This window comes from Bubalus kerabau, chromosome 7, assembly GCF_029407905.1.
Source record: "Bubalus kerabau isolate K-KA32 ecotype Philippines breed swamp buffalo chromosome 7, PCC_UOA_SB_1v2, whole genome shotgun sequence".
Classification (NCBI taxonomy): Eukaryota; Metazoa; Chordata; class Mammalia; order Artiodactyla; family Bovidae; genus Bubalus; species Bubalus kerabau.
The window spans coordinates 46,337,483-46,363,552 of NC_073630.1; the positions used below are offsets into that span (position 1 = coordinate 46,337,483).

Consider the following 26,070-nt stretch of genomic DNA (forward strand, 5'->3'; position numbering starts at 1 on the left):
TCACACAGAGTTGGACATGACTGAAGTGACTTAGCAGCAGCAGCAGCATGCCCTTTGTATCAGAAAGTTATTCAAGGGCTTGCTTCTCTAAAAAGGGAAAGGAAACAAAGAGGGAGAAATCCTAGAGCTGATGAAGGAGGCTGCAGACCAGGTACATCTGTGGCTGCCTAAGAAATAAACAGTGCAGTGTGGAGCAGGAAAACAGAAGTGTCTGAACATAGATTCATAGCCCAGGCAGACTGTTTGGGGATAAATTAGTGACAAGTATACAGGAAATTAAATATTAAAACCAGACAGTTGATGAACGTAGAGAAAATAAAAGTTTCACATAAGTGTGGTATGCTACATGGTTTACTTTGAGCCATACTTGGTCAAATTCATGCAAATAGTGAACATTTATTTAAACAGAAATAGTAATCTAACCACATTGGGGGGAATGCAGGAAGGGGAGAGAAAGAAAACACACACACGCTGGGATCTTCCACCCTTCTATCCAGAAGTCAATAGTTACTATGGAAAATGGAAAAACAAATTAAGAAGCACCAGTATCAGCCTATTGCTTAGACATACATACCTATGCCGAGCAGGCTTCAGTCGTGTAGCCTGAATCCCAGGCTCCTCTATCCATGGGATTCTCCAGGCAAGAATACTGGAGTGGGCTGCCATGCTTCCTCCAGGGGATCATCCACACCCAAGGATGGAACTTGCCTTTCTTATGCCTCCAGCATTGGCAGGCAGGTTCTTTACCACTAGCGCCACCTGGGAAGCAACATGAAAATAAAACCCAGCAGAAACAGCTGAGAATAGTTACCTCTAGGGCATGGGGATAAGGAATTGTGAGGAAATGGTCAAGGGAAAGTTCTAGGAGGATTAAAGAAAGAAAGTGAAGTCACTCAGTCGTGTCTAACTCTTTGTGACCCTAAGGACTGTAGCCTACCAGGTTCTTCCGTCTATGGAATTTTCCAGGCAAGAGTACTGGAATGGGTTGCCATTTCCTTCGCCAGGGCATCTTCTGGACTCAGGGATAGAACCTGGGTCTCCCGCATTGCAGGCAGACGCTCTATCAACTGAACCACCAGGGAAGCCCAAAGTGAAAGTGAAAGTCGGTCAGTCCTGTCTGACTGTTTGTGACCCCATGGACTATACAGTCGATGGAATTCTCTAGGCCAGAATACTGGAGTGGGTAGCCTTTCCCTTCTCCAGAGGATCTTCCCAACTCAGGGATCAAACTCAGGTCTCTTGCATTGCAGGCGGATTCTTTACCAGCTGAGCCACAAGGGTTTACGTGACTTTTAAAAGCAATGTCCATGTATTTCATTAAAAGGATGGGTACCCTGCCAAAGCAGGGACTAGGTCTGTGCCCAGGCTGGCCCAACTCTGTTAAGAATCAGGGAGTGTCCAGAGAAGAAACTATAGACACTCCCCCTGAACACAGTGATTTGGCTTCCTATCAAGGCTGTGGCCATTCAAGCAGAGTCGTTTAATCAGGCTCCCTTCTTGTTTGCATATTCGCTCACGATCGGAGACTTCAGTCAGGATGAGAGTTCACTTACTGTTTGCTCAACCGCGGGACTCTGCCTGAAAAGTGCCTCTCCGTTGTCCGAGTGTCGGGGTCGGCTGTCTCTGAAACACATGGCTTTCCCTGCAGGATTTGGATGGGGGGCAGCCACCTCAGCTTATCAAGTGGAAGGTAGGAGAAACTCCTTTCCCTCTCTACAGCTGGGCTGGATGCCTTCTCATAGATTCTGTATGTCTGCGGAAGAAGGTGGGGATAGAGGCAAAAAAAAAAAAAAAAAAAAAAAAAGAAGAAGAAGAAGAAGGGAAAGTGCATGCTAAGTCGCTTCAGTCATGTCCGATTCTGTGCGACCCCATGGACTCTAGCCCGCCAGGCTCCTCTGTCCATGGGGACTCTCCAGGCAAGAATACTGGAGTGGGTTGCTGTGCCCTCCTCCAGAGGATCTTTCTGACTCAGGAATCGAACCTGCGTCTGGTAGGCCTCCTGCATTGGCAGGCGGGTTCTTACCACTAGCGCCACCTGGGAAGCCCCAGAATAGCACCGAAGAGCCCATAATTGTATAAAGGAAACGACCGCTTTTCCCATAGAAGAGGCTCGCTTCCCATGTCCCTTTCCTTGGGCACAAGGGTAGTGGTGGTGACGGGCTGAAGACCCAGCAACAGCTGTATTTTTGGTCAGTTTCAGCTTATCTGAGACATCAGTGTACATTGAACGAGTTGCTTTCATCATTTGTTTCTTGAACACATTGGCCATAACCTCCCTAAAAATAGTTGCTCCTGTTGGTTGGAAAATATTGACCAAGTACATTCAAAGATTTCAAGAGACATCATTAAGGGATATTTTTCAGTTGGGAGAGGTGCCCTGTTCTATTTCTATTGAGCACAAGTCCCCCCATTTCCTCAGTGGCTGAGAAGTAAAGAGAAGCAACTGTGAGAGGTTAAAGAGGATCCAGAATGAAGTTGGTCTCCATTCACCTCCATGGAACTGCCAGGTAGAAGCCATCTTCCATGGGGACTCTGTGTTCTAATACACATATGCTCTGCTGGCTCAGATGGTAAAGAATCAGCGTGCAATGTGGGAGACCCGGCTTCGATCCCTGGGTTGGGAAGATCCCCTGGAGGAGGGCATGGCAACTGACTCCACTATTCTTGCCTGAAGAATCCCATGGACAGAGGAGCCTGGCAGGGCTGCAGTGCATGGGGTCACAAAGAGTCGGACACGACTGAGCAACCAATACTTTGATACTTTCATGCTCTGATACAAGGCATGCTCAAAAGGTCTGGGAATGTCCAGTTAAGCAAGATCCCACATCACTTTTCTCTCTCTCTCTAGTACCGTCTTCATCTTTTCCCAGATAATCTCCACTTGGTCAGCGTGGGTGACTTGACAGGGATGACCCTCTAGGAGTAAAAATGAGAGCTATCACGTTGGCTAGTTTCCTTCTCAGAAGAGAGGTCAGACAGAACCGAGAGGGGGTTGCAGAGTGCTGGAATGAAGTGAACAGAATCAGGTTCTAGAAGGAGCATAGCATGGAGACTAGGAAATCAGGCTGTGGAGACAGACTCCCTGGACCTGGGGTCCGTCTCTACCTTTTCCTAACTCTGTGAGACTTTGGGCAAGTACTCAACTTCTCTGTGCCTTCTCATGTAAATGGGGATAATAATGGTACTATCAGCCTTATATTGTTGCTATGAGGTTTAAATACAATGATATATGTTAAATGCTGAATGATTAGCAAGTGATCCCTGAATGGTACTTATATTTAGATGGGGGTCAGTCACAAAGGGATTACTGAGAATGACTCACTTTAGAACTCTACAGTAAACTTGGCTGAAATGTGCAATCAGTTATCTAAGACAGCACAGTGGGTTTCAGTTCCCAGCTCCAGATCCTGCTCATTCAGGAGCGGGGGGTAAACATACGGCTTCCTTCTGAGCTTCTCTCTTCACAGGGCTTCTGCATGGCTAGACCTCTTCTGTCTACACCTGGCTTGCTGCTGCCTTACTGTAAGCTCTTTATTTGTGATCCCTAGCCCGCTATTATGCTGTTCACTGTCTAATAACAGCTTTCAGAAGGGAAACTGATCTTCCCTTCTCTTTCTGTCAATACACAGATGCCTTTTATATGTCTGCTTTCTTTTCTTTTCATACTGTTCATGGTGACCTGCCTCTTGAGAAACCTGTATGCAGGTCGGGAAGCAACAGTTAGAACTGGACATGGAACAACAGACTGGTTCCAAATAGGAAAAGGAGTACGTCAAGGCTGTATATTGTCACCCTGCTTATTTAACTTATATGCAGAGTACATCATGAGAAACGCTGGGCTGGAAGAAGCACAAGCTGGAATCAAGATTGCTGGGAGAAATATCAATAACCTCAGATATATGTTTCAATGCCATTCTCCCGTAAAGTTAAAAAATAATAAAAAAAGAATAATTTATTAAAAAAAATAAAAAAAATAAAAATACAACAACAACAAAAATAACCTCAGATATGCCGATGACACCACCCGTATGGCAGAGAGTGAGAAAGAACTAAAGAGCCTCTTGATGAAAGTGAAAGAGGAGAGTGCAAAACTTGGCTTAAAGCTCAATGTTCAGAAAATTAAGATCATGGCAACAGGACCCATCACTTCATGGCAAATAGATGGGGAAACAGTGGAAACAGTGGCTGACTTTATTTTTATGGGCTCCAAAATCACTGCAGATGGTGATTGCAGCCATGAAATTAAAAGACACTTACTCCTTGGAAGGAAAGTTATGACCAATCTAGATAGCATATTAAAAAGCAGAGATATTACTTTGTCAACAAAGGTCCATCTAGTCAAGGCTATGGTTTTTCCAGTAGTCATGTATGGATGTGAGAGTTGGACTATAAAGAAAGCTGAGTGCCGAAGAATTGATGCTTTTGAATTGCGGTGTTGGAGAAGACTCTTGAGAGTCCCTTGGACTGCAAGGAGATCCAACCAGTCCATCCTAAAGGAGATCAGTCCTGGGTGTTGATTGGAAGGACTGATGTTGAAGCTGAAACTCCAATACTTTGGCCACCTGATGCAAAGAGCTGACTCATTTGAAAAAGACCCTGATGCTGGGAAAGATTGAGGGCAGGAGGAGAAGGGGACGACAGAGGATGAGATGGCTGGATGGCATCACTGACTCAATGGACATGAGTTTGAGTAAACTCCGGGAGTTGGTGATGGACAGGGAGGCCTGGCGTGCTGCGATTCATGGGGTTGCAAAGAGTCAGGCACGACTGAGTGACTGAACTGACTGACTGACTTTCTTTTCTTACCTATAGTTTTATGCTGGGTTTGAATCCTAGATCGAGCACTTGCTAGCTGAGTGACTTTGGACAAATAACTTGTTTAAGTCTCAGGTTCCTTATTTGTAAAATTAAGAAAATGGTCATACCCACCCTGTAGCTTTGTTCTGAGAATTAAAGAGGTCTGCATATATGATTGGAGCACAAGAATGCCTGGTGCATAGTATCCACTAAATAAAAATAGCACTACTATACTATTACTACTAGTAATGATGATGAATGTTATTTTTCTCCTTGTTTGATTCTGTCCCACTATGTCATCTGCTCCATTTACTGGGAATGGTCCTTTCTTCTTTGGACCCTAAATAAGAATGCACTCTGTTCTTGCTCATTCTTGTCCAGTTACTGGGAGAGTTACTGTTTAGCTACCCCTTCCACCACTGTAGGGATAACACATGCAGGATGTCGACACGTGGCTTTGTTAGATCAATGTGGCCTGAAATTTAAAAGCTGAAGTTACCTTGTCACTTTCTAATTTTGATAATCTTTGAACTTTTGAGCTTCCCTAGCCTCTGAAAGTTCACAGAGTCTTTGGAAGTCATGGACATTTAGCAGAACTGAGGACTGAGCAGCAACTGTAAAAAAAAAAAAAAAAAAAAAAAAAAAAAAAAAATCTAGCTTGGTCATTTGTTCTAAAACATCATAATGTGTCTTTTTATACTGATTTTCAAAACACATTGTCTGTGTAGGTATCTTTGTTTCAGACACCCTCTCCTGAGTCTGGAGAGATAGCTGTCATACTCCATGGCCCCCGCCATCCTCTACAGATCCATGCCCAACCCCACACAGAAATAGTGATATTTTGTCTGTTACTTGGAATGAAATTCACTGTCAGGGTCTTTGTGAGTAGAGTAACCAGAAAGGGCAAAATAGGCCTTTCAGTCACTAGGCTTCCTAACGTACTGTTTGCTTGTGTATTTCACCAGACCTATGGCTCTTTCTTCTTTCTGTCCTTGTCCATGTCTCTTTCACCTTCATGTTGGCCACTTCCTTGGCTATGGTTTTTAAGAAGAGTTTAATGTTTATTAAACATTAACAACATGGAACAACAGACTGGTTCCAAATAGGAAAAGGAGTACGTCAAGGCTGTATATTATTACCCTGCTTATTTAACTTACATGCAGAGTACATCATGAGAAACGCTGGATTGGAAGAAACACAAGCTGGAATCAAGATTGCCAGGAGAAATATCAATCACCTCAGATATGCAGATGACACCACCCTTATGGCAGAAAGTGAAGAGGAACTAAAAAGCCTCTTGATGAAAGTGAAAGTGGGGAGTGAAAAAGTTGGCTTAAAGCTCAACATTCAGAAAACGAAGATCATGGCATCCGGTCCCATCACTTCATGGGAAATAGATGGGGAAACAGTGGAAACAGTGTCAGACTTCATTTTTTTTGGGCTCCAAAATCACTACAGATGGTGACTGCAGCCATGAAATTAAAAGACACTTACTCCTTGGAAGGAAAGTTATGACCAGCCTAGATAGCATATTCAAAAGCAGAGACATTACTTTGCCAACAAAAGTTTGTCTAGTCAAGGCTATGGTTTTTCCTGTGGTCATGTATGGATGTGAGAGTTGGACTGTGAAGAAGGCTGAGCGCCAAAGAATTGATGCTTTTGAACTGTGGTGTTGAAGAAGAGTCTTGAGAGTCCCTTGGACTGTAAGGAGATCCAACCAGTCCGTTCTGAAGGAGATCAGCCCTGGGATTTCTCTGGAAGAAATGATGCTAAAGCTGAAACTCCAGTACTTTGGCCACCTCATGCGAAGAGTTGACTCATTGGAAAAGATTCTGATGCTGGGAGGGATTGGGGGCAGGAGGAGAAGGGGACGACAGAGGATGAGATGGCTGGATGGCATCACTGACTTGATGGATGTGAGTCTGAGTGAACTCTGGGAGTTGGTGATAGACAGGGAGGCCTGGCGTGCTGCGATTCATGGGGTCGCAAAGAGTCGGACACGACTGAGCGACTGAACTGAACTGAACTGAATGTTTATTATACCAGAGTTGGCTTCATGGTGCCTAGAGCTTTTTGGAGGAAAGCATCATATAAATCTAATAAATAAATAATAAACAAGTGATATAAGCAGGAGGAAAATTATGTGTTTTAGGTGAGTTGTAAAGAACACTGTAAACCCTGTAAAAATGTATTTATTAGACAAAGAGGCAGGGAAGAAAATGAAGATGATCATCATTTGTACAGAAGTGAATTTCATGCAATATTTTAAAGCACAAAACAACCCCCATGATTTTTAACCCTTTATGAAACTCTTTGCCTGTGTTTCTGGCTGCAGGGAACATGAGGCACAAAACAGCAGATAGCTCAGTGCCATTGTTTACTTCCTTGGTAAGCCACGAGGGCCTATGAAAGTAAATTTTAAGACCTGATTCTACAGCTCTTATGAGATTGTAACTCCCAGTAATTTCAGGGAAGGCTGTAAAGGGGTGAATGTACTCTGCAAAAATCCTACGGGTCCTAAGTAAAGTCTAAAACTACTCCACTAAGGCCTCCTGGTGGAATCCAAGTTTGTGGTTTTTAAGGAGGTGAAGCCCTCAGTTTTATGAATACGATTACCAACCCTCCATGATGCACTGGATATCAGTGTAATGTTTGGACTGTGATTTAACTTGGACTTTGACTTTATGTTGGCAGATATTGAGGCTGGCCCCAAAATTTGGCCTTCTATTTGCCTTGGTGTATCAAAGGTGAACTCCTGTAGTTGAGAAACTTGAGGTTCTTTTGTGCTTACAAAAGTGGGAGAATGAACAAATTCTTTGGTTTTAGGTCCAGTATTAAGTGATTCTTTTTTTTTTTTTAATTAATTTTTGGCTGCTCTGGGTCTTCATTGCTGCGAGCAGGCTTTCTCTAGTTACATGAGCTGAGTGGGGGCTACTCTCTAGTTTGCAGTGCGTGGCCTTTTCATTGCGGTGACTTCTCTTGTTGCAGAGCATGGGCTTTACGGTACAGGGGCTTCTGCAGTTGCAGCACACGGAGTCCGCAGTTGCAGCTCTCGGGCTCTGGAGTGGGGGCTCAGTAGTTTCGATGCACCAGCTTAGTTGTTCCCAGGCCTGTGGGATCTTCCCGGGGCAGGAATCAAACCCATGTTTCCTGCAATTCTTAAACACGGGGCCACCAGGGAGGGCCTGTGGTGATTCTATCCAGGCTGTTTCTTCTCTGTGCCTTTTAAAAACTGAATTCAACTATACAACCTGAGCTAGATGCCCATTTTATCTACCTGCTGTAGATGTCAGCACAGGCCCCATATTTCTTTAGACCACTTCCTGTTTGCTTCCTCCACTCAACCAGTTTTGGCTGTGTATCTGGCTTCCTAATTTCTACTAAACTCCTTGGCGCAAACATTTCAGCTGGGGATTTGATCTTTTGGCTACCCTTGGTAGTCTTCTGGTACAGTGTTCACCAAACTGGTCTTCACTTGGTATGAACCATCTAAGAAAGGAGTGGAAGCAGACTTAAAAGCATGGACATTTATAAAAAGGAGGAGGAGAGGTAAGAATTTATCCATGAAATTTCTCATACCTTGAAGTTGAGGTGAGAGAAACCACGCTTATTTTTTCCCCCAGTTTCAAATTTGAGATCCACAAAAACTCAGTAGTTGCCCCCATTTTTGATTGTACCATGAAATTATGTAGGTATCATCAAACAAGTATGGGCTTTGGCTGGATGGTATTCAGATATTCATCAGCTGATACACTGACCAATCAGATGCTAACTGTAAAAAAATTGGCATAGACTGGACTCGCACCTACATTGACTAATGAGAGGAAATTCCAACCATCAGCTGCTGGTATGGGACAGACTACTGGTAGCATCTTCATTGACCATTAAGAGTAGAGGCCAGCTGTCAACAACTGACTTGACTAGCCTGGCACTCACTTAACTAGTCAGAGTGGCTACCAGCTGTAATCAACCACTGAGGCCACAATTTCATGTACTGATTGAATTTTAGCTTTAGGCATATGAGTGGGACATATGAAGACCATATCAGACTATTTGTGAACTACTGGAGAGTTAATTCTCTTAATTTCTCCAAGCCTCAGATTTTTCACCTGCAAAATCCCGTATGCTCATCTCTCTCTCTCTTTTTAAATTAAATTTCATTGGGTAAGATTTGGAGACCTTTTTCTTACATTGTGTGCTTCTCTGAATCTGGGTTGATTTCCCCAAGTTTTTCTTTCAGATTACTAATTTGGGCATTAGCTTTGTACATTCTATCTTTCAACCTCTCTATGAAGTATTTAATTATGGCAATCATATTTTTAAGTTTTAGGAACACATTCTTATTCTTTGATTGTCTAATTTCCAGGAAGTCATGTTTTATTTTTTGGATGCAATCATTCTTTAAATCTTTTTAAGAATGCTAGTTTAAAAATTGTCTTTTTTCTCCTTTTCTGTATCACTTTGAAATCTTTGGGTTATTTGTTTATTTGGGTCCTCATCTTTCATGCTATTTGTCTTTGTCAAGTGGTTGGTGATCCTGGAATACCCATTTATGATTTTGAATGAAAGAATACATTGATAGGAGTAACTGAGTTAGGCTTCCTTTGAAGTTAAGTGGTTTTGTTCAACTGAAACAGTCCTGACCCTGTAAGAAGCAGGGTTCTGTGTAAGTGAGTGGGACCCATTGACGGTCAGTCTACTCATAAAGGACTATGTGTGTGAGGGAAGGAAGCCAACGTGTAGATCTCAATAATGGCCAGATAATGAGGACTTTAAAAAAGAATGTTTTTGTTTGCCTTTTAAAAGTGTTTTTATCAAGTCTTTCTTTTTTTTTAATCAGTTTAACTGAGATATAATTGTCATACAGCACTGTATAAGTTTAAAGGGTACAGCTTAATGACTTGACTTACATATATTGTCAATTGATTACCACAATAAGAAAAAAGAGTTTAAAAGTTTTGACACAAATTTCTAGGATCTACTCTCTTAGCAATTTTCAAATATGGCATACAACAAAGTTTACTCTAGTCATCATGTTGTACATTACCTCCTCAGTACTAATTTATCTTATAACCAAAAGTTTGTACCTTCTGACCACTTTAATCCAATTTCTCTTTCCCTCACCCCCCATCTCTGGAGGATATGGATCTAATTATTTTTCCTCTATGAGTTTGTTTTTTTCTGTTTCCTTAGATTCCACTGTGAGATCATACCATATTCATCTTTCTCTGTCTGATTGTTCACTTTTGACTTTTGTTTCCCATCTGTATTACCCTTCAAGTTCATATTTAGTTCTAGAGTTTATTCTGCCTTTCTGGACTGTCTCAGTACCCTTGATAGCAATCTTTTCCTGTCACATATCTCGCTTTTATTAAGCATATCTTGTAACTTCGAGGTTGGGGGAAGGCAGTACCAACTGCTCTGTTTGAAGGGTGGGCGAGGAACCAGTCAGGCCGGCAGCGCGTTAGATAATCCTTTAGTTAATTACTCTGATGATTGCTCTGAGTCTGTTCTGCTCTCTGCAGTGGCTGACCCGTAGATTCTCTAGGGCAACCCCTCTTAATCCTTACCAGCCGTCGTGTGTGTGTGTGTGTGTCTGTGTGTGTTGTAATCCTTTGCTTTAGTTTCTCAGACAATTCCATTCTAGTTACTTTCTGTTTTCCACAAATACTTTAGTCAGTGTGGCATTCTTTAGGGGCTTTTTTGGTTTTCAGTTATGTCATGGATTTTTTTTTTTAAATTGGTTGCCATTTCAGTGGGGTTGTGAGAGGGAGAGGAATTAAATATGTCCATTCCACTCCCCATCTTGAACTGGAAGTCCTTATTAACATGCATTTATAGAACAAAAGTGTCCTATGAACCATACAGCGTTATTCAAAGTTTAGCAAATGAATTCCCCCATCTTCTTCTTACCCTTATCCTCCTCCTCTCTATCACTAACACATCCAGGCTCTGGAAATTTTCTGGTCTTATGCTTTTTAGGAAGAGGATGAGATAACATGGAATTGATGGCATTTCAGACAATGAGAGAAAGTGAAATATTGAGAGAGTGTGAGGAAAGCCATAGTGGGGGATGGGTGCTATGCCCAAGAAAAGTGCTTGCCTCTGGGGTCAGCTGCTCTAAGCCATTTGTACTTTTCATTCTTTCTTACATCCCTTTATTCTGGACACAGATTCTCCGTGTACCAAGTTTCCTGGTAACAAGTTGGCTTCATGGGCAGTGATGAAAGGTATCCTCTGCCATCGCTGTTGGTACATGTGGGGTATTTGCCGATAACAGTCTGCCTACTTATGTATTCTTTTCTATCAGCAAAGTTCTTGATACCGAATGAATGCTTATCACATATGTTTAGGAAAAAGCATTTTTATCTGTATGATGGAATTACTACAAAATAATAGTAGAGTATTTAAAATATACAAACAAGCAAACAAATAAAAAATCAGCCAGAGAAGTGTCTTCAAATTTTGAGTATGTACTTCAATCTCTTTGTTTACATTCACAGATTTTCATACACTCATCTACTTTTGTTCATCCTAATAGGAACGTTCTATAGATGGTTTTGGTTTCTGTAAGATACTTAAAAATATCCTGATAGACTATAACACATTTGCCTCTTTTTCTCTCCTCTCTTTCTATACACATGGATGTTGCATAGAAAGCAAATGTGATATGTATATCTTTTTCAATTATGGTTTCCTCAGGGTATATACCCAATAGTGGGTTTGCTGGATCATATTGTAGTTTTATTCCTAATTTTTTCAGGAATCTCCATATTGTTCTCCATAGTGGCTATATCAATTTGCATTCCCACCAACAGTGCCAGAGGGTTCCCTTTTCTGCACACCTTTTTCAGCATTTACTGTTTGTATACTTTTTCATGGTGGCCAATCTGACTGGTGTGAGACGATACCTCATTGTGGTTTTGATGTGCATTTCTCTAATAATGAGTGATGTTGAACATCTTTTCATGTGTTTATTAGCCATCTGTATGTCTTCTTTGGAGGAATGTCTGTTTAGGTCTTCTGCCCACTTTTTGATTTGGTTGTTTGTTTTTCTGCTGTTGAACTGCATGAGCTGCTTGTATTGCAGAAACCATCACAATATTGTAATTATCCCCTAATTAAAAATAAAAATAAACAAAAAAAGAAAACAAAACAAATGTGAGTCAATATGCATCTTTGAAGCTAAGAGAAAATTTGCTGTATCTCAGTAAATTTGCTACATCTCCTGTTTGGAGTAGAGTTCTGTATCGTGTGCTACATATCTGTACATAAATTAATTTGCCACCACCAAATCCATCAGTTAAGCTGGGACATTTGTTTATTTGGATGAATGTGTGCCAGCATCATACTGAAAAAAAGGCTGTTCTTTCTTGGGCCTGCCCATCTGGCAGGGGTTGCTTTCCAGGTAAGTTCACTGGTGCAAAGCTTAAGTGATTCTTCAAGAATTATTGGGTCATCACATAGTGTCCCAGACAGAAACATGGGACTCATGCTAGACTGTGCCTCTTACCCTTCTTTATTTAATTATTTTTTTTGTTCTATCTCTTTTAAACCCCTTGGTTACACCCGTCTTCCCCATTACTGCTTCCTTTCTTTTAGTTCCAGAACTCACCATCTTTTGTCTTAAATTCTTCTTGCCTCCCTCCACTTTCCTCCAATCTCTCTAACACTCTGCTTCTAGCATGGTCTTTTAAAATTCTGACCACTTCATTCCATTTCTTTTTTTTTTTAATGATTTTTTTTTTTTTTTTGGTAAGAGAAGCTAAGTGGTCCTCAGTTTTTAGTTTTTACTTTTTGGTTGCCCCGTGAAGCATATAGGATCTTAGTTCCCCAACCAGGGATCAAACCTGAGCCCCCTGCATTGGAAGTGTAGAGTCTTAACCACTGGACCTCCAGGGGAATCCCTCCATTTCTTGAGAGATAGTGTGAGCTCTGAAATCAAACAGACCAAGTTTGGACTCTAACTTCACCTCTTACCAGTTGTGTGATCTTCGGAGACAACTAAGCTTTGTACCTCATTTCCTCATGTGTAAAATGGGAATAGTAGGGATATCTGTCTTGGTTGTTGTAAATATGTTTATGAACATCAACTGTTTAGATTTGCACTGGGCAAACTGCATGTGTTCAATAAAATTTAACAATTATTTAATTGTCTTCTTGCCTTCTATAGAACTATTTCTGCATCCGTGCATGGCATTAAAAAAATAAAAACTGTTTGTAATTTTACCTCTGACTACGTCCCCAGTTTCATCTCTTGTTTCCTTTTCATTTGTATCTTATTCTTTGACCAAAATGAAGCACAAGTAATTCTTTAAATGTGCCATGACCTTCACGTACTGTTGCACGCACTGTTCCCTCTGCTTGAATGCATACCTGACTTCTGGCATGTGCAGAGACCAACAGAGGACAAAGATCCAGGCTTCTTAACTTCCAGCCTGGGTCTCCGTTCCTACTGCAGCATACTGCCTCTTTCGCCTTCATCCTTTATGCTACTCATCTGAGTATATTATGGGAGCTTGGTAGAGATAGTGAGGAGCTGGGAATGGCATATGGCAAAGGAAGCCTCCCAAAGAAGTCTTTAGTACCTATAACAATCTATTGTATTAACTCTTTGGAACGACATGGATAATACGTCTTTTTCCCTGAGCATTTGGACATAACTCCATGCTTTTAAGAATTTTTAATATCATGAGAGGGGCTTCTCCAGTGGCTCAGTGGTAAAGAATCCACCTGCAATACAGAAGCTGCAGGAGATGCGGATTCCATCCCTGGGTGGGGAACATCCCCTGGAGGGGAACATGGCAACCCACTCCAGTATTCTTGCCTGGAAGATCCCATAGACCGAAGAGCCTGGTGGGCAACAGTCCAAAGGGTCGCAAAAAGTCAGACATGACTGAAGCAACTTAGCATGCATGCAATATCATGAGAATTATTGATATGGACTGATACGATATTAACATGGCTGTTACACTGAGTGCTGGTGTTTCCGATGGCAAGTGAGCAGTTGCAGCCCTGTTATTTTCCTTCTCCTTTGCTGTGTGGGATGCTGCCTTGAGCTGAGCAGATCTGTATTTTGTTTTGTTTGTTTTTTTTGAGCAGATCTGTATTGGCTTTGGATCTTTCTCAAGGTGCCTGCTCTTCCTTTCATTAGTGTGGATAATCAGAGTTTGATTGTAAAGTATGCCTAGGCCAAGTGCAAGGGCTTTTAAAATTGTCTGCTGTTTTAGATTATCCAGGCCACTGATCCTCCTTCCTTAGCATGGATAATTGAGAGTGGACTGGGCTGAAGAGTGCTAAGCAGAACCAATTGACAAAATAAATGAGATTTTAAAAATCCTTTACATTTTAATAATAGAAAAAAACCAAGCTAGATTTTCTTCTCCTTTTTTTAATCAAAAAGAGCCTATTTTATATTTTGAAACAGTAAATGTTGATATATTTGGCTTTAAGTTGATTCAAAATAGGAGACTATTTCCTATGATGCACCAGTTTAAAATGTATACTAATCATAATAGGTACTTAATGGAGTTAGGGGAAAAATTGAAAATATAGGCAAGAGTTTGGATGGTTTCATATTCAATGTCAGATTCTCTTATAACCCTGTTTATGTTTCAACGTAGCAAGGAGTGGGTGGGAGTTACTTCAGATTCTGAAAAGCTCTCTCTTGAAAGTGGAGGCTATAATTCTTTGTCCCTAATGAGCAGTAACCATGTGGAGAAAGGCATTTCATGAATGTTTGTGTAAGATTAACAGGATTCTGTTTTCTGGAAATATCTGATCTCATTTGCTTCTCATTTTCATCCTTTCATATTTCCCCATGCATGTCCACATGCAGAGAGAAATGTATTTACATGTCACTTGACTGGGAATTTAGAGGACATGTTCGCAAAGGAACGATGTTGTAAATAGGGATTGGTGTCACTGAATACCCTTCAGGTGTGTAATGAGATAAATAGATTTTGGGGGTTGACCTGGGAATTTGGAACATAATGTAAGAAGCAATGGTGAGTTTCTGGGCAGGTGACTCATAAAGATGCTTTTTGAAACATGACCCATTTTTATGTTGGGAATTGCCAACCTAAGGCTTAAAGACTCCCATAACACCCATGAATAATCATTTAAATGCAGGCTTTGAGACTTGGGGAAAAAAGTGCATTATTTACTCTAAAGACAATAATCTTCCTTTGGCGTTATTGTAGTCCATCATACAGATGCATACTGGGGGATCTTTGAAAGAGCAACATTTTCTCTTGATGGTCCATTCCTTCATTTATCTTACAAATTATTATCCAGGTTTGGGTGGCAGGCTCTGGTTAGGGATGCACAGCAGCCATTCTGCACCAGAGCATAAAAGACTAAGGCTCTTTCACAGAGTGAAATATTACAAAGGGCCTTTGGTCACTGTCTATTGTGTTTGTGTGAAGAGCAAGACATGGGGAGGGAGGTGCTGTATCCTCTCGTTCTTTAAAAAAAAAAAAAACACAACATGATTATATTTTAATATACAAGCAGGGAGGGAGGTGGGAGGGGGGTTCAGGATGGGGAACATGTGTACACCCATGGTGGATTCATGTTGATGTATGGCAAAACCAATACAATATTGTAAAGTAACTAGCCTCCAATTCAATAAATCAATTTTAAATTAAAAAAATATACAAGCAAAATACAAAACACCATAGTAAATTACTGACAATAAAATACAGTATTTCATTTGTGTGGCATGACAAACAGTTAACATCCTTAGCCATAAATGAATTCTTAGAAACTAGTAACAAAGACATTGCTATACCAAGGGAAAAAAAAAAAACACACAACAGAAGACATGAAATAACACAAGTGACTCGTAAGGGTTAAGCATGTATAAAAATGACTGAGCTGAACAATAACAGAAGAAAAGCAATTTCTTTGTAATATCATATTACCAAAGATTAAAAATCTAACATTTGTACAGTTTTAGGAAATATACCCACTTAAATGCTAGGGAACAAGGTTGATGAAGTCCTATTTGTGTAATAGGGGAAAATCTGGTTTGGACCCAAACTATAAATTTTGGGTATTCTTAGCCCTAACAGTTCCAATTCATTGGAATTATTTCAACAAATTAGTTGGCTAAATTTACAATGTACATATAAACCATGTTTACTGCGTAGAAAATTTGTAGCTAGTACATAGATCTCCCCGCCCACCACCCCCCTCTCCAATCCTCTGATTCTTTGTGGTGGCAAGAGCCTGTCGAGCGTAGGCACACAAGACACTCTTGTGGCTCAACTGATTAGATGAAGGGAAAACAGAAGAGTTGTCCGCATAGAAACTATACAGCTGGGCCAGACATCCTCTAGGGGCATGCTAGTATATGCTGTGTGGCTCAAAGAAAGATCAGCTACAACTATACTAAGCCTGCAATATGACTGACTTAGATGATGATTTTCCTCTTGGTTGTAGAGAAATTAGGCAAGAAGATTCCAAAGAGGTCTATCTCCAGGTTGTACTTGGAGGGTTCCTGGGGATGAATTAGTAATTAAAGTAAACTGAATGAATATTTATTTGAATTATGACTGCATAGTTCTTCCTAGATATTTATTTACTGTGGGTACTAGAGTCTGGAGGTTTAAAAGGTCAGTAGGACGATCATTTGAATCCAAGATTCTAGTGAAGTAGAGGCAAACACGTGACTATGACAGCATGTGACAACTCGAAAGCAGAAGAAACAAAACGCTAATGCTTTAGAATGTACCAGCATCACCTGGAGTTCTTGTTTCAAGATTTGGGGGCCTATACCAGGTTATTTAATAGTGATATTTATAGATGGGGCCCAGGAATTTATGTTTTTTAAAAATAAATGCTCTGTGTGGTTGTGTTGTGGATGGTTGCCGATGATTCGAGAAATTCTGCCATCGGCTATGTTTTCTGATGACAGGGTAAATGGTAGGACCTCAAGCCAGAGAGGTAGGTAGGGCCTTGTCATGATGCATATAAGGTTCCAAGCTAGGGAGTTGGTGTCATGATCTTGTGCTCTGGTTCTTGGGACCCACAAAATATTAAGCACAGGAAGTGCTACAGTGAAGTCCATACACTAGAAGAGTTTTGACATCAGAGTGGAGGAGGAACTGAAGGAAGAAGACATGGAAGCAAAGGAACAGTTATTCGGCTATTGCAATAGATGAGGAAGATGGTGTCAAAGGCCTGAATTTAGGTAGAGGGGAAAAAATGGAGAAAAAACCAGAAAGAGGTATCATTGAGAGAGAACCAAAAGGAAATATTCGTGAACATAATGTAGTGAAAGTCACTCAGTCGTGCATGACTCTGTGACTCCATGGGCTATACAGTCCATGGAATTCTCCAGGCCAGAATACCGAGGTGGGTAGCCTTTCCCTTCTCCAGGGGATCTTCCCAACCCAGGGATCGAATCCAGGTCTCCCACATTGTAGGTGATTCTTCACGAACTGAGCCACAAGGAAAGCCCAAGAATACTGGAGTGGGTAGCCTATCCCTTCTCCAGCGGATCTTCCTGACACAGGAATTGAACTGGGGTCTCTTGCATTGCAGGCGGATTCTTTACCAACTGAGCTACCAGGGGAGCCCATGAATATAATGTATGGTGTGAAGGAACTAGAAGGAAGACTAAGGTGACTCTTGTGATAACAGTTTAGATAACTTTCTGGCTGATGATTCTATGAATAGAGATACAATACACTGGAGAAGGAGAGAGATTGGAATTTGCTTGGTAGATATATAATTTGGTAGATTCAATTTGGGGTTGAAATTTCTTTAAGGTATTTAAATGGAAATGCCTAGGAAGTGACTGGAAATTCATATCTCCATTTTTGGATGGGATTTGCTGATAGTTATCAGTGTGTAGCTGATAGTTAAGTCATAAAAGAAGAGAATCCTTGAGATAGGGTTATAGAGGGAAACAGAAAACGAGCAGGTTGCAAAGTCTGGATTAAGTGCTGTAAAAGAATCAAAAGATTCAGAAGAGCCCACAAGGATGTGGCATTCTTCCAGAAAATGAGAATGATTAGAAAGAGCTTGAGGCGTCGTCTAGACCAGTGATTTTATAACAGTTTTTAATGCAGCAGAACTCAGTTTTCAAGGAAAATCTAACTTAGAACTTTAATAAAACAGATCCAGATAGAGCATCTCTGGTTGAAGGGAAGAGAGGGAAAATGTATGCCTATCCACCCAGTGTTCCTTTCTTTACTGCTTCTTCCCCACTTGGCAACTCCTGACTCCTTGCCAGGGAACAGGGCCTTTAAAACATCAATGTGCATTCCTTATTTTATAGAGGCTGGATGATGGATTACATGATCGTTGTCATGAAACTCATTTGAAACTCATTTGTGACTGAGGGAGAACATGATGTGATAAAGCCCACAAGAAACAAAGCAGAAAAAGGCAGCATGGAACTTGGAGCCTGCCCAACGGTGAAGACAACGTAGGGTTTTAAGGAACAGATGAGGGGTGTGTGTGTGTGTGTGTGTGTGTGTGTGTGTGAACATTCTAAGTTCTAACATTCCAGGAAGGAGTTGCAAAGGTGGTAGATTTGTGAGTCCATGAAGACATTCAGGGATTCAGTTTCTTGCCCATTTAAGAGGCAGAGCTAAAGGTTTGTGCTGGGTTGGAGAAACAAAGAGAGTCTTTCCAGTTTCTACAAAATTGAGGCAGTTGTCATGGACATTGCATTGCAATTATAGTCCAGACTCCATCCAAATTCTGGTAGAAGTGGAACTTTAATGGTAAGATGAACTACAGAGTCAGTGAAGGGTAGCAGTGTCTTTCCTTTATGTAAGAGGGTCTTTGGGAGAGACAATCTAGTTGGGCAGTGAATTCTTGAAAATTTGTTAGAGTGACATCTTGATGACTTGTCTTAAAATTCTATTTGCAAGACAAGTGTGCTTTCCTTATTAAAATGCATATGTATTTAAGAAGACCCTTTTGGAAGGTTACTGATGAAACACCACTTTATGCTGCCAACTGGCATACAGTAGAAACTATTTATAGCAACTGCAATCATTCTTTCACATGCAAACTCCAGAATACTCAGTATGAAGGGAGTTATTTTGAGGTATCAGTGGAAATCTGCCAAGACTGAAGACTGACCCAGTGATTCCTAGGTGATTCCACACACACACCTTGAGGAAATTTAATTAGTTTATGAGTCAAAGGAACCTCAAATTATTCCAGGTGGCATCTACCGCCATTGGAAAGTTCTGTTCTGGAATTGGCAACCTGCAACAAGTTCCAGGCTGGTCTCTCTTCTTAGTAAGACACTTATGGGATATAAATCCTCTTAAGTACATTTTATTGTACCAATTGTTTTGTTTAGAAAAAGCCTATTGGTTTGTTATTTAAAGTGGTCTATTTAATAGTGTTAATAAATTCTAAAGTTGGAGACCGGGTATTGTTATTTTGGATGTTCTAACAGTCTTGGTTTTCTAAGTTACTTGACCTTGGCTTGTTTGCTTGACCTTTGTTTTCATAACTTGGGGAAATTCCTCCACCGCACAGAGTTGATACAGTGGTTCTACATATATGTGGTACAAATATGGAAAATATGTGAATATGTTAACAGTATTTGAATAATTGGATCAGGTCTATGTAACCCAGTGAAACAGATTAACAGTGAAAATTTTAGGCTAATCAGAAAGTTCAAGTAGAAATTCAATTTCTTATAAAAAAAACTTAACTTCTTACATTTATTATTTTGAGTATAATTATAACTGTGTAATAACTATCTAGAAGAAGACTGGAAGATTGTACCACAAAATTTTAATACAGAGAAGTAATATAATGTAGTAGTTACTGGAAACAGTGTTTCTATACTCCACTAGCTTAGGAAAAACAAGAGTTCAAATTTAATTTTCTTAAGAAATGTGGTCTTTGTTATTTAACCTTTTTAAGACTTACTTCCCTCAGGTGAATAATATCTATGTTTTGGAGGTTATTGGGAGTAGTATGTGAAATAATTTAGGCAATTTCTTGGGCACAGGACCTGATATTTTTAAAATGGCTCACTAAATGTTGATAATTGTCATCATCGTCTTCACTACCATCGTGATACCACCACCATCATCACCATCATCATCACCATCACCATCAGATGATGGGTTAGTCTGGGTCCTCCAAGAAGCAGATGCCAGGATGGTACTGAACATGCAAGAAATTGATTAGGGGAAATGCCCATGAGAGAAACTGGAGTGGGAGCCCAGAGAGTCTGGGATGCAGGAGTGAAGGAGTAAGGGAAGAAAGAAAGGAAGATTGTGTGAATCACTTAAACATAAGTGCAGTTCAAAGAAAGTTCACCAGGATCTTTGGGAGTCCTAGATCCAAAGTCGCCTGTCAGAAGATTCCCGCATCTTCTGTGCACACGTGCTAAGTCACTTTAGTTGTGTCCAACTCTTTGCGACCCTTTGGACTGTAGCCAGACAGGCTCCTCTGTCCATGGGGATTCTCCAGGTGAGAATACTGGAGTGGGTTGCCATGCCCTCCTCCAGGGGATCTTCCTAACCCAGGGATGGAACTTGTGTCTCCTGCATTGCAGGTGGATTCTTTACCTCTGAGCATCCAGGGACGCCCTCCCACATCTTCTAAGTCCAGGATTTTTGTTATAGCCTTTCCATGCTCATCACTGGCTGGGACCAACCTGGGGAAGAGTGCCTCAGTGCCAATTCCAGCACAGATGATGAATTTCAGAGCTCAGTCCTCAGTCACATATACTCCCTGAAGTTAGGGGTTTGTAAAATGTGTTCTTATGGCAGTCACAGTGGTGATTGATTAAAAAGAAATTTTCCCATTTTCGGGGTATTTTATTTTTAATATTTAGCATGCATTACTTAACATTTGGGAGAAGAAGTAAAAAAGAATTTAAATTATTTCCTTTTGCTCGGGTAACCTGAACTCTGAGATTTGCCCAGATCTCACAGTAATTCCCACCTTTTTACTTTGCTTGACTATTTTGGTACAGATATGTTAATACTTCAACTGGATCTTTGCAGGAAAAGTTTTATTTTTGTGCTCCAACTTTATTTCTGTTTAGAAAACTGATTTGATTAAAGAGTTAAAGTTTAAGTGTTTGTAACAGGGTTCAATTAAAATAGGTCATTCTTGGGGCTCTGAAAATGGTAACTGGCCTTGGGCAAATTGGAAGAAAAGTTATAAAATTCAGTTGGATGCATCACAACATTTAACATCTTTAAGGAGGATGTTTTTGCCTAATAGATTCAATTTAGAAATATTTAGTGTAGGTCATCAGCTTAAGCATCTAAAAAATGTGTGTTTTTGTTTTTTTTTTTTCCTTTTAGTTATAGGTAGGAACAGGATACCTGGACTGTATAAAATAAACAATTTCTGGTGGGACCTTGAAGAAAGTCAATTAGTTTCTGTGACTTTACCAGTAGGTTAAAAAGGAGATTGTAATATTGGTGAATAATGTGCTTAGAGATGTTTGCATAAAAGATGCTTTGTCATTGTAAAGTATTATTGAATATTTATGCTCAACCAGACTGAGCCAAATGGCCCAGAGGAAAAAACAGTCAGATTTATGTAAACCTTGTTCAGTGTCCCAGATACTTCAGGATGGGTGCTCTATATATGAATGAATAAGTAAATGGTATAAACATTATTTTAAATTTTGAAAGTACATCAATATTATCTGGGGTGTTAGCCAATGTGCCTGACCTTTGACATTGAAATGAAATGTCTGTCTCCAGGTAACTATTTCAATCTCATAAATATTTTTAAAGCCAGAGGAATTGACAGCAAGTAATGTTTTCTTAGAATTTTGTGTCTGCAAATAAAGGTAAATTATATCTTTACCTAAAACCTACAAGAAATGATTGTCTCTCACTCACAGAGTTGCTCTGAGAATTCCCAGACTGAAATTGCATATCTTATACTTCTTTGCTTTCCTTTCTTTTAAAAAGTGTTGTACTCACTGTCTGCACTGTAGATTTCTATCACTTTATTGTGATAAATTTGAGCCTCAAAGAAATAATAAAAAAAAAATTAGCCGTAAACACTGCCCAAGGACTTAATGGATCTTACTGAGCTACGCAATGCAGATGTATTGGGACATTAATAGGTAATAGGAGATAAGAGGCACAGAAGCAATTTGTTTGGATTGGGTCACTGCTTAATCCAAATGGGTTCAGCACAAGAATTCATGAAACGTGACAGTGGGCCAAAAGGAACTTGCTGTGACATTTCAGACTCCCCTGCCTTTCCTAATTAACCATTTCAAGTATAACAAAACTTAGATCACATAAAGATTTAGTAAGACTCACCAGTACCAAGTATAGACCTGTCTGTGGGGGATGAATGGTTTTACTCATCTCAGGCAATGGACTATAACTCAATCACACCTCAAGCTGGGCTTTTAATTTCTATGATACATTGACTCTGAACAGCATTTTTCTAAAAGACAGAAACCATAGCAGAGTTAGCTTATGACATAGTCTGTCATTGAATGCATCTGAATATATTGCATGGATCTAAATATACCTTTGCAAGTTTAATGAGATATTTGAAAACATAAAAATCACCTGTAGAAAGAGCTTCCTAGGATGGGAATGATAATAATAATAATAGATGCCTTTTTAAAATAACTGTTATTTGTCACCATGCCAGACATTTTGCACATTTCCTATATAATCAATTGCTTTTTAAAGATCTGTGTCCTCACAGATTCAAAGAAATTGAATTGTCCAGGGTAAATTATTATGTGGGAATTTGATAATTAAAAAAAAAATGTAGACAAAAAATAATAAACCCACGTTCCTATTTAGATAGGTTGTCAGGAATTCTTGCCTCATGTATTTGTGGGCTTGGTATTCTTTAGATGGTACTATCTGGATGTGATCTACCTCTCTTTGGGTTAAGCTCTCCAAGTCTACGTAGCCCCAGCTCTTCTCTCTTCTCCTGGGAAACGGGAACTAGGATTGAAACCCAGAGTCATGTCCCAGTATGTACAGATTCATAAATATTTGTTAATATGGTGAAAAAAGATGCAGCTGACTCCGAAGCTTGTGACTTTTTTTTCACTAGTTAAAAAAGGATAGCTATAGCCCATTTTCATGAATGCTAGGTTTATATAGGTATTCTTAAAACATAAATCAAAATGGAATTCATTGAAATAAGACATTTGAATTTAACTGACAAGCAGAATTGATTTACCTGGCCCAATTCATGGAATAGATTTAAGGAGCCCATTATTTTGATTAGTTATGTTGTACAATGAAACCCTTTAATTCACGGTTGATAAGAAAATAATGAAAATCAAATGAGTGTTTCTACAATTCTTGGGTTGATTTGCTTCTGGAATTCAGCCAGAATTCCAAGGAGTTGAGGCATCTTGGGGTATTTTATGTCTCCTTTGATGTCACTAGGAAACCACGGATAAAGACACAGTGCTTTTTGTAATTTTCATGCATCAGAAGCAGGTAAGAGTTAAAGGGTTTATTTAAGTCTTGCAAAGGGTGTTTCTTCTGGGCAACAGTGGTTTGAATGTAGGGCACTTTTTGCATTTTAAGCACTGTCTGATCCCTTGTCCCATAGTTATATAATAAGAGAACTTTATTACTTTTAAAGGGAAACAGAAAAAGGGCCACTGGAAAAAAAAATGCTTGCTTCTAGGGGAACAGCTTTTATAGTGCATTGTGTCCAGGAGCCATTCAGCTCTGTAGTTGTCAAGGAGGGCAGGAAGTCAAGGTAGGTTACTAAAAGGACTGGTTACTCTGAGATCTTTTCTTAGGAGAGAGTGTAGCCTGGAGTCTTAGGTATAAATACTGTGTATCAACAGCAACAGGAAACACTGCCTCCCGACAAGTTTAAATGCCTCAAATCCCATAACGCATCCAAGGCCTTTTCTCAACAGTGTTGTCAAATAGGAAGACCCAGGTGTTAGTATCATTCTTATTTTGGTTTAAAAAACTGGGCATAGAGAGGCAAAGAAAGGTTGAATGAATTCTCTAAGGTCACAAAGATAGCAAGGTGTTGGTGTTGTTTAGTTACTTCAGTCATGTTCAACTCTGTGTGCCCCATGGACCGTAGCCCGCCAGGCTCCTCTGTCCATGGGATTCTCCAGGCCAGAATACTGGAGTGGGTTGCCATTTCCTTCTCCAGGGCATCTTCCCGATCTAGGGATCGAACCTGAATCTCTTTCTTGACAGGCAGATTCTTTACCACTGAGCCAACTGGGGTGAGGTGTAGAGATGAATTAATATATAGAAAATATGAATTGAAAAGCCATTGAAAGTAGCCAGAGCACAGTCTTGGATGAGTTTATGCTGGCTTACAGTTTTAGTTTCCCTCAGTGCCAGCTCTCTGATTGTCTCCAAATCCTTAAACTCAAGGAAACCTCAGATTCTTCATGTCTAAAAGGGGTAGAACCAGAAGGTAGAGAGGATGTGCTGGGGCTCAGGACACGTTCTCACTCTCCCAAAACATGGCAGCTTGGAAATTGAAGCAGTTTGAGAAATTCGCAGAAATAAGAGGGTCTCTCTGATCATCTGTCCCTGAAACAGCTCATAAATGCTTCATGTGAGAGGTGCTCTCCCCATACGTGGAGGAAGGGAACACCCTTATCTCAGAAGACAGAGGGACACTGAGAAGAATCTGAATAAGCAGACCTTGCTAAGTTTCCCTCAACTTAGCACATACCCATTGACCTATTTTATTCCTTCACAACTGTCTACTCTTCAATTGATTCATCATAAAAAAGACCATTTCATCTGGTCTTCATTTCCTTATGGTGGCTCCCATGTCATGTCAGAGTTAAATCAGATAAATTTGTATGCTTTTCTCCTGTTAATCTGTCTTTGTCAGTTTAATTTTCAGACCCAGCCAGGGAACCTTAGAGGGTCAAGGAAGATTTTTTCCCTTCCCTACACATGTAAAGTGCTTAGCAGAGTGCCTACCCCCTGTAAGGTCTTAATACATGATAGCTATTATTATCATCATGATGCTTTCTCCAGTACACCATTCCTGTCCTCCCAAATGGGGCTCAGATTAGCATAGTGACAATCAGAAGCTGAAGTCAGCCTCGATGAACGCAGCGCTCTGATGGATGAAAAGAATGGGAGAGGTTTTCTTTCAAAGACTGAGAAAAGTGTCTTTCACTAGAGGAAGAATTCTGTGCATAAGTGGCTGAATGCAAAGAGACTTAATTGAAAGATAAAAGAGTAATTGCGGTAGAATAGCAGAGGCAAAGGCAGTTAAGACAAAAAACACATGTGTTAAACAGGACTACAGTGAATGAAGAGGGTGTCAGGAGTCTTTGTAGCTGAAGACATTATGATCATCAGAAAATAAGCAACACAAGTCCAGGGTTGGAACCCAGAAGGTCAAGTCCTAGAGCCAGGGTTAAATTTCCTCTCACTCTTTCTTCCTAGAAGAATTTATCACTTTCCTGAATTACTAAGTCAGAAATTAACTTATAATCATGTTCTGTTATACATTATATTTGTGTAGCCTGAAAGTACATCTCTCGGGCACACTCGTAAAAGTGACTTCTTTCTTCCCCTCACTGTCCCTTTACACTTGCAATAGTGGGGGTGTTCTTCCTTTCTCTTTAGAAGAAAGCACAGGTGGGTTCTGTTTGTCTGTTGGTCTTAAGGTTTTTTTTTTGACCATGCCACACAACATTTGGGGTCTCAGCTCCCTGACCAGGGGCTTCCCCTGCAGTGGAAGCATAGAGTCTTAAGCACTGGACCACCAGGGAAGTCCTTTAAATCTTGTGTAGCAGAAATTTTCATTTTTTAAAAATTGAAATATAGTTAATTTGCAAAGTTGTATTAGTTTCTGGTACACAGCAAACTGATTTGGTTCTACATGTGCATACAGGCATTCCCTTTCATATTCTTTTCCATTAGCATTTATTACAGGATATTGAATGCAGTTTCCTGTGCTCTACAGTAGGCCCTTGCTGTTTATCTATTGTACTGGACATTTTCTAGGTGTCCATTAAGATCTACTCTTCACCTTTCCCTGTTCTTGGCTCTGGGAACCAACCTATATGTAAAGTGCTGTCCTTTGGCTTCATTTTGGATTTGATCAACAAGAAGCATTAGCAGGAGATGGTAGAGTCCGTGTGGGAGGAAGGAGAAGACAAAATATTTATTCTTCCTCTTCCCCCCTCTGCTGGGTTGCATTGAGTTGGCTCTACCAAAGGCCTCCTCTCTTGCCAGCGGCCTTCAGCAAATCACTACTCTCTACAGGCTTTGGAGCCCCGTTCTGCCCCCAGGTCCTTCCGGGGTGCTGACAATAGGGAGGGAG

The 26,070-nt window shown here is 40.4% G+C and overlaps 1 protein-coding gene across 1 annotated transcript in view; it reads left to right on the top strand.

Moving 5' to 3' along the window:
* Positions 1 to 817: 817 nt before the first annotated feature.
* The window catches only part of LOC129657191 (cytosolic beta-glucosidase), a 132,467-nt gene continuing 107,214 nt past the window's right edge, over positions 818 to 26,070 (top strand). The window contains exon 1 of the mRNA XM_055587450.1: positions 818 to 1,690. Coding sequence (XP_055443425.1) covers positions 1,633 to 1,690 — 58 coding nt within the window. The 5' untranslated portion in view covers positions 818 to 1,632. The remainder of the gene's footprint in view (positions 1,691 to 26,070) is intronic.